The sequence below is a fragment of the Ictidomys tridecemlineatus genome, unplaced genomic scaffold, assembly GCF_052094955.1.
Source record: "Ictidomys tridecemlineatus isolate mIctTri1 unplaced genomic scaffold, mIctTri1.hap1 Scaffold_348, whole genome shotgun sequence".
In the NCBI taxonomy this organism is placed as follows: domain Eukaryota; kingdom Metazoa; phylum Chordata; class Mammalia; order Rodentia; family Sciuridae; genus Ictidomys; species Ictidomys tridecemlineatus.
The window spans coordinates 43,827-56,524 of NW_027522412.1; the positions used below are offsets into that span (position 1 = coordinate 43,827).

The 12,698-nt window shown below is 34.4% G+C and overlaps 1 protein-coding gene across 1 annotated transcript in view; it reads left to right on the plus strand.

The window, feature by feature from the left end:
• The window catches only part of LOC144373282 (axin interactor, dorsalization-associated protein-like), a 28,821-nt gene extending 17,871 nt beyond the window's left edge, over positions 1 to 10,950 (plus strand). The window contains exons 3-5 of the mRNA XM_078036378.1: positions 8,139 to 8,261; positions 9,883 to 10,005; positions 10,814 to 10,950. Coding sequence (XP_077892504.1) covers positions 8,174 to 8,261; positions 9,883 to 10,005; positions 10,814 to 10,935 — 333 coding nt within the window. The 5' untranslated portion in view covers positions 8,139 to 8,173 and the 3' untranslated portion in view covers positions 10,936 to 10,950. The remainder of the gene's footprint in view (positions 1 to 8,138; positions 8,262 to 9,882; positions 10,006 to 10,813) is intronic.
• The last annotated feature ends 1,748 nt before the right edge of the window (positions 10,951 to 12,698 follow it).

Below are 12,698 nucleotides of genomic sequence, written 5' to 3' on the forward strand. Positions count from 1 at the left end.
TTTCTTATCCTTGTTAGTCTTCGAATTTTATGAATGTAGTTGACTTGTTCTCATATTACACTATGTAATTGGATATGTTAATTCTTCACTTAGAAATCTTCCTTTTAATGCATTGGCTCAATTTACAACTATCATGGTTCTATCTTTGATGCAAAAACATGCACCCTTTTTCATCTACCTGGGAGCTATAGATGGTATGGTATTATTCTAGTATTTGATCTTCTTTTATGTTTATTATTTCTTCACTCATTGATATAGATTCTCTAGCCATTTGTTTACTAGAGCATGATAACCTCTAGAACTGGAAATTCAGTCATTCATTCAATAAAATATTTCTTCAACAAAGATCTGTTTATTCCTTGTGCATACTACAAAAGGAACAGTTCCCACACCTTTCAGGATGCTTATTGTGTAGTCAGCAAGACAGAGCCAAAAGCACATGATTATGATTAGAGATGTGCACCAATGTCGTAGGTTGGCAAAAAAGAAGGGCTGAGGGAGTTCAATAAATCTGGCCAGATTTAGGACTCACTGAGTATGTAAGAGTTGACCATGTAGAGAGAGCACATCATAGAGCATTCTGAAACACCTTAAATAGGCACCTTTCTATGTAATTTATGATCTTAATTACAGTCAGCTTCCTTCATTATGGAACACAATGTTTGACATTCTACCTTGAATTAAACAAGAAATTCAGACTTGAAATCACTGCCTCAATATTAAATTATCTGAAGCATAATGATTACATTAAACCTTACTGTGTAGTCTCAGGCAAAAAGATTGTTGGTAAGGAATGTAGCATCAGCCCTACCATTTCAACTGAAAGATCTAGATAATGACAGCTTATAAAATTGACTCACCCCAAAGTAACAACAAGTTTAATATCAACTTGGCAAAAATAATCTTAACATCAAAAAGACTTTTTGAAAGTTGTAAAGCAATCATCTTTTGAATGTCAAAACAGGTAGTAAAGAGGTAATACATAAAAGAGGTAACATTCTTGGGGGTTTTTGGGGGTGGGGTGGGGTGGGTTCTTTTTTGTCTTTTTTAGAACTGGGGTTCGATTCCAGGATTTTGCAAATGCAAGGCAGACACTTTGCCACTGAGCTACATCCCAACCCAACATTCTTAATATATAAAGAAAAATGTTAATTGTAATAACCAAAGCAGAATACATGAGAGGAAAAGACAATATGAGCAAGCATGTGAGCGTGCACACACACACACACACACACACACACACACACACACACACATTTTAAAAATACCCGTTAAACATATAAAAAGATACTCAACTTTATTTTTAATAAAAACATAAATTAAAGCTACTGTTGGAGAGTCTTAGGGGAAATAGATACTTATTAATCACTGGTGGGAATATAAAAATGGTACAGTTCCTTTGGAGGGGAATTGAGCATTCTCTAACAACATATAAGTACATATTTTTTCCTTAGCAATCCCATTCCTGAGAATTTACTCTGAAGATGCACCCCCAAAATACAGGAAAAAGAGGGGAAAACATATGCATATACACAAGATTCTCTGTTTAGGTGTTTTTTATAATGATAAAAAGTTAGAAATAATGTAACTGCCAAATGAAGATTGACTGAATAAACATAGGATGCTGTGGAAAATAATTCAGAAAATCTCCCTGAACTAATGAGTGCTTTTTCAAATTATTGTTAGCAGAATTTATCAAGGTAGTTCACATTAGCAGATTAAGGGGAAAGATTTCATAAAGTTGTCAACAATGCAGAAAAAGTTTTCAGTTAAATTTGAAATACAGCCTTGATTTTAAACAATTCTTGGCAAAGAACAGAAAAACATCCTTAACTTGATAAAACATGGCTACATGACATTTACAGCCCAAAATCATTTAATGATGAATTTGAACAAAACAAGATTATCTATTACTTCTTTTCATCAGCATTGTTTTGGAAGCCCTAGCTACTGCACTAGGACAAGAAAATGAAATATAAAAGGGGGGATGTTCTTTATTTGCATATTTATGAATATATAGAGAATATATGCAAAAACCTATTCATAACTCATTAATAAGATAATGCGGTTCCTGGATATAAAATCTGTACAGACAAATCAATTCTATCTCAAACAAGTAATAATTGCTTAGAAAATGAACTATTATAATATTTATAGTAGTATTAAATAATATCAAGGACCTTATTATAAATTCAACAAAAGAAATATAAGAATTTTATGTAGAAAATAAACCTTTGTTAAAAAAATAAAAGAATATCAAAAGAAAATGAAACTGGAGCCATCTTGAAAATAGAGAAAAAGATGGAAGAGTGACTTAATAATTGTTATGGTTTGTGAGATGTTGAATTATACATTCTCTTTTACTTTTTTCATTTCTCTCAATTGAATTGTTTATGAGAATGCATTTTATAAAAACAGTGAAGTCATTATTCTTTTTTTCATTTGTTCATAATAGTTATTCTTGACATTAGATTCATTTGGACTAATTATAAATGCATGGAATATAATTTGCTCCAATTCAGTCCCTTCACCCTCCTCATCCTCCCTCCCACTGTTCCCTTTCATCCACTTTACTGATCTATTTATTTACATTTTTTAAAATTAGTATCTTATAGATATTCAAAATGATGAGTTTCATTATAGTATATTCACATATGTGCATTGGAAAGTTAGTTTGGGTTCATTCCACAGTTTTTCCCTACCCACTCCCCATTCCCTTCTTTTTCTTTTATTGATTTTATTTTTTTTAATACACGACAATGGACAATTCTTATTACACATATAGAGCACAATTTTTTAATCTTTGTATAAAGTATGTTCACGCCAATTCACGTTATTCATGTACTTGTTTTTTTTTGCATTACAATTCTTATTACACATATATACCACAATTTTTCGTATCTCTCTATATAAAGTAGGTTGACACCCAATTTGTGTCTTCAGACATGTTCTTTGGATAATGATGTCCATCACATTCATTAGGAGGCTAATCCCCTGCCTCCTTGCTTTCCCTCACTCCCCTCTTCCCTATCTAGAATCCATCTATTCATCCCATGCTCCTCCTCCCTACTCTATTATGAGTCAGCCTCCTTATATCAGAGAAAACATTTGGCATTTGTTTTTGGGGGGATTGACTAACTTCACTTAGCATTATCTTCTCCAATGCCATCCATTTACCTGCAAATGCCATGATTTTATTCTCTTTTAAAAACGTTCATAGTGTATATATGCCACATTTTTTAAAATCCATTCATCCACTTAAGGGCATGTAGGTTGGCTCCACAGTTTAGCTATTGTGAATTGTGCTGCTATAAACATTGATGTGGCTGTGTCCCTGTAGTATGTTGTTTTTAAGTCCTTTGGGTATAGTCCAAGGAGAGGAATAGCTTGGTCAAATGGTGGTTCCATTCCCAGATTTTCAAAGAATCTCCATACTGCTTTCCAGATTGGCTGCACAAATTTGCAGTCCCACCAGCAATGTATGAGTGTGCCTTTTTCCCCACATCCTCTCCAATACTTATTGTTGTTTGTCTTCATAATAGCTGCCATTCTGACTGGAGTTGTATCTTAGTTTTGATTTGCATTTCTCTGATTGCTAGAGATGTTGAAAATTTTTTCATATATTTGTTGATTGATTGTATATCCTCTTCTGAGAAGTGTTTGTTCAAGTCCTTGGCCCATTTTTTGATTGGGTTACTTGTTTTTTCAGTGCTTAGCTTTTGAGTTCTTTCTATACCCTAGAGATTAGTGCTCTATCTGATGTGTGAGGGGTAAAAATTTTCTCCCAGGATGTAGGCTCTCTGTTCACCTCACGGATTGTTTTCTTTTGCTGACAAAAAAACTTTTTAGTTTGAATCCATCCCATTTATTGATTCCTGGTTTTAATTCTTGTGCCATAGGGGTCTTATTAAGGAAGTTGTGGTCTAACCCACATGATGATGTTTAGGGCCTACTTTTTTCTTCTATTAGACGAAGAGTCTCTGGCTTAATTCCTAGGTCCTTGATCCATTTTGAGTTAAGTTTTGTGCATGGTGAGAGTTATGAGTTTAATTTCATTTTGTTGCATATGGATTTCCAGTTTTCCCAGCACCATTTATTGAAAATGCTATCTTTTCTCCAGTGCATGTTTTTGGCACCTTTGTCTAAAATAAGATGATTGTAATTTTGTGGGTTAGTCTCTGTGTCCTCTATTCTGTACCATTGGCCTACCAGTCTGTTTTAGTGCTGAAACCATGCTGTTTTTGTTACTATTTCTATGTAGTATAGTTTAAGGTCTCATATAGCAATACTCCCTGCTTCACTCTTCCTGCTAAGGATTTCTTTAGCTATTCTTGGTCTCTTATTTTTCCAGATGAATTTCATGATTGCTTTTTCTATTTCTATGAGGAATGCCATTGAGATTTTGATTGGAATTGCATTAAATCTATATAGCACTTTTGGTAGTATGGTCATTTTGATAATATTAATTCTGCCTATCCAAGAGCAAGGTCGATCTTTCCAGAAATAGTAAATGAATTCAGCAAAGGAGCAGGATATAAATCAATACCCATAAATCAAAGGCATTTCTGTATATCAGTGACAAAGCCTCTGAGAAGGAAATGAGGAAAACTACTCCATTCACAATAACCTCAAAAAAATGATACTTGAGAATCAATGAAAGAAGTCAAAGATCTATACAATGAAAACTACAGAACCCTAAAGAGAGAAATCAAAGAAGATCTTAGAAGATGGAAAGATCTACACATTCCCTTCTTAAAAGGAGAAAGGGAGGAGGAGGGAGAGAGAGAGGGGGAAGGTGGGCAGGGTCAGATCAGAATATGATAGCCCAAAGGGAGAGGTTTTGGCCTGATGAGAACTTCTAACTGAAGGAGATTGGAATCCCAAAAGCAACCTCAGCAGCAAAGCCTCTGCTCTTCTCCTGCCCTCCTGTCCATTCACCCTTCTCTCCCAAAGCCAGTCATAAAACCTAGAAAGCGCTCTTTCTCTCTTTCTCTTTCTCTTTCCTTCCCTCCCTGCTATTCCCTTACTGTCCCCCTACCCTCCCTTACCCCTCCCTTACAAACCCTCATTCCAGACAGGACCTGCCTTAGGTCCAGAAGGAAAGAAAGCTATACAGAGAGGCCAAGAAGAATCTGACCAGACAGGGCTTGCTGGGACCCTGGCAGCCTTTTACCATTAGCTCACACCCCCTTTTCCAGTCATTTCTACATGGCCATACATTCTTCATGGAACATAAACAAAAAAACAGGAGTTTTCCCTGGATCTGTAGGTCTTTATTTCTGAAGGCTTTTAGGTCAAATAAAATTCTATTAAATAATTGTTATGATTTTTAAAATGTAAAGATATATACTATTTCATAAATTAGAAGAAGCAGTTTATAAAGATAGACTCTTTCTGAAACTCATCTGAATTTTTATTGCAGTTCCTGGACCTTTTATACAGCTATAGAATTAAGATACTGTATTAGTGGTAAGAGGATAAACAGTCCGGTAAGACAGAATAGAAAACTCAGAAAGTGATTGCCACATGATTTATGATTGAGGTGGGACTGCAGATCAGTGGTGGAAAATGTCAGTCTTTTTAATGAGTAGTGCTGAGACAATTGAGTATTTATGTGAAATTGAATAAAATTAAAGCTCCTACTATACACCGTAGTCAATAATTCTATGTGACATATAGAATTAAGTGTGAATGGCAAAACTATGCTTTCAAGATAATACCCTTATGATTTTGGAGTGGGGTAAGTTTTCTTAAATATGACATAAAAAGCACTGATTGTAAAGGAAGATATTAAGAAATTTGAATATTACTAGCAGTAAGTATTTATCATAATCAGAAGACACCATGGCAGAGAAAAGTCATTCTTAACATTCAAAACTAACACTTGGTGTTAGAAGTTAGCAATGGTTGCTATCTTTTGGAAGAGTGAATTGGATAGGGTGGGGGGAAGGACACTCCCAGGAGGCTGATCATATCTTTCCTAGATCTGATACTAGTTATACAGGTGTATTCACTTTGTGGAAGTTCAGAAAACTGTACTAACAATTTGTGCATTTTAAAATGTATATGCTCTACTTCAACAAAAAGTCTTTATAAAGGAAAACTACTAAGAAGCTATTTGTAAAACATTTGTCCAGCAAAATAATAGAGACCTCCTACAGCTCAATAAGATAGACATCTCAATAGAAAATCGAGCAAAATAATTGAACACACTTCAGAAAAGAGGAAATCATACATTTGATTTATTCTAAAAGGTGCTCAACCTTATTAATCTTCAGAGGAATGCAAATTAAAATGATTGATCTCTTTATACCAAAATTGGCTAACATGAAGAATCTGAGAAAACAGTACCTAGTGAGGATGTGGAGCAATGGGAACACTACTGCACTTGGGCTAGGGATAAAAGTTGGCACAACCACCTTGGGAAATGGATTGTCATTACATAGTAGGTATGGAGGTAACATGCCAGGTGACTTAGTGATTCCCCTGTTTCAGAAATGGGTGCTTATGTGCACTAGAAGATGTTAGAAGAGTATTTATAATAGCCTGTTAACTATATCCAAACACTTGAAGTAATTCAAATGTCTATCAACACAAGAATGTGTACATAAACTGTAGCATATTTATACAGCCATGTACTACATAATAGAATGAACTTTTCTGCAGAAAAATTCATATATGATATACATACATATGAATATGTATGTATATATATATATATATATATATATATATATGTATACATATTCACATTTTTCATAAAATTTCAGAAGTGTTACTTAACTTTCTGAAGTTCATCCGATGTCCAGGTACAAGCCCCTCTTCTAAAAGTACCCTCACTTGTCAATCAAAGAAGATGCATAAAAGGTATTATGTATATATTTAATGATATCAGCCTGAGCCCATTTAGGTTTGTTAATGCAACAGTGGAATGCAGCCTCCAGGCCTTCCTATTATTGCATTTGTCTGTATTGTCTTCATATTTGTTTAAATTAGAAAGTAATACATTTTTAACAGCACTGTTGAGGTACAATTTGCATTTCATAACATTTCCCTTCTGTAAGTATAAAATTCATTGATTTTTGACACCTCTATAGAGTTTTGCATCTGCCATCACTATACAAGTTCAGAACATTCCCATCACCTCCCAAAATTTCCTCAAGCCACATTTGCCATCAATCAAATGTGTATTTTCAAATGTAGTGTGTTGATTACTTCATGTATTTCAAATAACTCATCATTAAAAGTAGCATAACACATTGTTGAATAGAAACTTGAAAAACATCAACCAAAATCTTTTGTTAAGTGTATTTTGAGGTTCTGTACACATACTTGATTAAAATCAGCTTATTTGCATCTGTTCTCTATTGGTAGTTTCAAAAAAGGGAACATACTGAACAGTTGATTTCTTCCTTCATATGTTCTTGGTGGGTGAATGTTGTCATGTTGTTCTGGGTGGGTTTTAGTTTTAAAAATTTTAGTTGGTTTTGGAAAAAATGTTCAGTTATACAAATGGCCATTTTATATGTCAGTCTGTATATACTAATTTCTGAGGGAATAAATCATACAAAATAGAATGAAGAATAGAAGTTAGACTATATAGTTAAATTAAAACATAAATATCAAATTGTAAATTATTTTCTTTATTAGGAGTAACTAAAGAGAAGAATGTATTGATCAACTGTGATATTAAATGTCTCAGACTTTAGAACAGTATAACAAGTATTTTAAAAGCTTTTCTTGTCTTTGTTCTACCACTTCATATTAAGATGCTGAATATAATATAGAAGTACATATTGAATATAAATATTATGTGAGCATATTATACTATTATGTATCATTGGGCTTCCTCAAGTGATGTTTTTAACATACTTTTATTATACATACTATATACTATTATTATAGAAATTATTATTTCTGCTTAAAGGTGATTGTATGGGTGGGAAATGCAGATATATTATGTGTAAATTTAAATATTTTTCTAAAAAAGTATAACATCAGATGTTCATGAATTTTGGAAATAAAAATACATAATGCCTAGCTAGTTCCTAAGAGGTAGGCTATATCTTCTGTTTGTCAAAGTATTTACTCTGAATTGTTGGTGGAGCTAACTTTTATTGAGGTTTCTCTGTTGCCAGGTACTTTATTACCAAGGTTGCCATCAGAACCGGGAATGACATTACTCACTATCAGGATTGAGAAAATTGGTCTGAAAGACGCTGGACAGTGCATCGATCCCTATATTACAGTTAGTGTAAAGGGTAAATAACTGGCAAATTGCATTATGTTTTTTCTCATATGGGACAAAGTTTTTGACAGGGGATGATCTTGTATATGTGACAACTTACATTAATGCATTCTATAATGAGGCAAAATCCTAGAAGAGATCATAACAGAACATAGTTCGAAAGACTTACAAAAAATATTTCCTACTTATACACTCACTTTTGCTTTTGAGTTTGTATAGATTTTTGCTCTTCAGATTCCATCTAACGTGCAGACTAAACATACACATTGTCCTTAAAAGCAGCTACAGCCTTCAGGATGTAGATTAACAATAGCACCCCTCACCTTCTCCTACCCAGTCTATATTCATTTCTCTCCACAAAGCCCCATGTCCTGTTTTCCCATCTCTCCTGCTTCAACCCCTTCTTCTTCCTGTGCTACCGAGGTATCTACTTAGGTGAGTCCTACAGATGCAGATGAAAATCAGGGGACAGGGAAGTAGGGTGCGTCCATAACATCCATGCCCTGAAAGCAATCCCGTGGGATGATGATGTGATTAAGGAATAAATTATACCATTTTACAGAAATAACTATAGTTAGTACAAACGGCTTATTTTAATCTATAGTTTTGCACCAAAGGAACAGATTGGTGCTGAAATTAAATGGAGGAACTTTTATCAATTGACCACAAAGAAAAACATTTATTTAAAGAACAGAATCCACAGCACTAATACTGGTACACTTTTAAATTCCGATGTTATCAGCTATCAAATATATAGTATACTGGAAAATATTTACATTGTTTGATAGGCCATTTGTAAAACTGCATACTCATTCAGAAAGTATACTTAAAACACAAAAATATTTAATGATGTTGTAAATGTTAAATTACCTTTGCATATGTTAAACTGAAATATTTTTATGTAAATATTTTTTAATTATTAAATGTACTAAATTGTTTTTGAGCTTTTTGAGACACATAAATGAATAACACATAAACACCGAGGAGTTATTAAATGAGTCCATGTTGCATTTGACTAAACTGAGATTTTAAAAACCAGAAAATTAAAACTATATATAACGTACCATCTGGTTGTTGTAAATTCAGGGTATGTTGTAAACAGTATAACCAGAATTTATATATATGAAAAATTATTCATTAACAAAAGGGTTTTTGTTGGCTGTTCTCATCCATTTTTGGTTCTTAACAGGGAAATTATGATAAGGTTAGGTTTAAAGGCTTTTCTAAATAAGTCATACTTGATCAAAGTTAGAAATTGGTGGCAGAGCTCCATTGTGGCAAATTAAATACTCCAGATTTTTTTTGGCATAGAAAAATATAGTGGGCTATTCCCTAAGAAAAACATGTTTGTTCTTTTTACCACTTCACTATAAAGATCAAGTTTTGTCCACTTGGCCATGTAAAGGCTTCCTTGTTCCCTTCATGAGGTCTCCTATCCAGTCTATATTCATTTCTCTCCACATATCCCATGAACTTCAACAACTGTCACATACTTGCTCACACCAAATAGGAATCTCTTAACCTGAGAATCTCCTCTCAGCTCTTTCCATGCCTCTTTAGGAACTGTAACCTTTGCAGTTTCTATATTTTCCGTCTGTATATGTGAATGCTCATAAGCAGAAACTTTTCTCCAGATCTGAATGGCATAGATTTAACTCCTGTGCAAGATACTCCTGTGGCTTCAAGAAAAGAAGATACATATGTTCATTTTAATGTGGACATTGAGCTCCAGAAGCATATTGAAAAATTAACCAAAGGTTTGTAATTATCAGTTACTGACTTCTTAAGGACACAGTACTTATCTGGGTTTGTGTTCATAGTGTACTTAACACAAGATCTTATGTCACATAGTTATGAATATTGACTTAAAGTCAAATCAATTTTTTTAAAATATGAGAATTAGCAGTTGCATTATCTAGTTGTGTAATAATGTGGTTAAATATTATTTGATAGGGAAGTTTTTCTCATAATACAGAGTTAAGGAAGCAGGTTCCCTAATAATTACCTTAAGTCCTTTTAGGAACCTAATGATTACTTTCTAACAGTTAAATTATTTTTTTTCTTTCAATAAGATGCATTGGGTAAAAAGATAGTATAACTGGCAGTTAGTTTGTAAGAATATGGAAAGGACAATCTGGGCGTGGTTGTTTCAGGAGGGAGAGAAATGATATAAGGTAGAATTTTTTTTAAAGGAACTCTTAAATTTCTATTCTATCTAATATAGGTGCTTATTGAAACCATTTTTATAGGTACTGCTGATACTTAAGTAACTTCTGTTTTTCTTGTGGTATTTAATATTTTATATTCTTTGGTAGTTTATGATTCTACCTGTGTACATAACTTACATTCTTGCTATACAATTTTGTTGTACTTTGTAGAATTAAATGATATGGAGAAATGTCACTCAGACATGCTAGTACCAGAGCTTGGAGTGACAGCCACAGTGAGTTATCAACAGTTGTGTCATCAGACTGTTTGACACGTTACTTTGTAAAATCATAGGCTTCTGGTGACACATAAGAAATGTGTGGTCTCTGGCTTATGTTGTTTGTTTTAATTCCTTAGGTGCAGCTATCTTCTTTGAATTCAAACACTACAAGCTTACAAAAAGGTTTACGAGCACCAAATGTTTTGCTTTCATGGAGATGGATGAGATTAAACCTGGGCCAACTGTAATAGAACTGTAAGTGATATACATATAGGATTCATACTGTTCTAATGGTTACTAGTTCATGTTTCTTCTTAGTCCCTCTTATCGAGAATGTAACATTGGAGTAGATCAATCATCAAAGTATTTTAAATCTATTGTGGTTACAGATACAAGAAACCCACTGACTTTAAAAGAAATTGCAGTTATTGACCAAGAAACCACTTTATCTTCATCTACATCAAACTTTGCACAAGGAATGATTCTGACATGAGTAATGTCTAATTTCTGTGAATTTTACCACTCAGTAGAAACCATCATAGCTCTGTGTAGCATATTCATCCTTCAGGAGGCAGGAAGTGAGCCGTACCTATAGGCCAGTGAGTCCATTGCAAAGCTGTACCACAGAACTAAAGTCCAGTTCCTCATTGTTATGACTCCTTTGGATACAGGTTTATTGTAGATTTTGAAACTTGTTTTTACTTTCCTATTAATTGTGCAATTAATAGTCTATTTCCTAATTTACCACTGTTCCTACCCTGCTTCCTGGAACAATACTGCTGTGGTAGGTATGCTCATCTTCAAACTTAATACAGCAATAAGAATGTGCTAGGATTTACACATTTGCTCACTTTTGCTCCAATATGGTCTTTTGATTTGAATTAACTTCAAACTTTTGAATTGAAGTGGGTAGGATAGTACCAGATTGCTTTGAAAGGAAATTGGATTAGTTATGGTCTGTCTTATAGGCTGTTCCTTAGAGCTGGCCTAAATTCACCCTCATCTGATAGTTCTACTTAGAAATAATGTGCCTTGATCAGATCAATATCCTATATGGGAGTGTTCCCCAGATTGTAGCTGTGATTTTTTTTTCCAGATGACCAGATTGTTTTTCTGAAAGTGAGCACATTTTTAGTCATGTTGATTAGTTGTTCTACATCACATTGCTATTGTTTCTAGGGTTAACATTAATGATTCTAGGGTTAACATTAAAACCATCTCTCTCAGAATAATTACAAATTTTGAGGTGGGTTTACGTCTTCTAAATCATGTCATCTAAAAAATTGAGTCAGATGCTAATGAGATACTTTAGGAACAACTGCTGTTTTTCTGACAACTGATTGTGAAACCTTAAAACCTGCATACCTTGTCTTTATAAAGTGATGAGTATGTGTTGAGAGCCACAGCCAAAGGGGCCCCAGCAACCTTCCAGCTGCCAGCAAGCTTCAGACTGCCAGCTGATGATTGGCTCACAGTGGCCCCAGCAACATCTAGGTGATTGGCTCCTCTGCGGTGATGTTCATTGGGCTGTTTCCCTGCCCTTCAGACTACCAGCGGATGATTGGCTCACAGCGGCCCCAGCAACATCTAGCTGATTGGCTCCTCCACGGAGCTGCTCATTGGGTGACTTCTTTGGCTCTGCCCACGCAACCCAGCCAACCGGCCTCAAGAGCAGGAGGATTGTGGGAGGCTGAGAGGCTGGTGTGGGGGTGAGAGGCTTGTGGAAGCCGGTGGTGGCAGTTGGGCTCTGAGGGTTTTTTCCCTGAGGAGCTGTTTTGTTTGGCGTTTGTAGTTCTAAAAATAAAGTTAGTTTCTTTTTGACAAGTGGCTCCTGATTTGTGCCAAGCCAGACTTCGGCAAGTATGAAAAATCTGGAAAGATATTTTATTTTTTTTTAATATAGGTAGATATGACTGCCATTTATTTCCTATTTAGATATATTGACATTCATATAAAATATGCAGGTCATTAGCCTATTATAATTTCACTATTTACATTACTTTTAACTTGATGAGACATAAA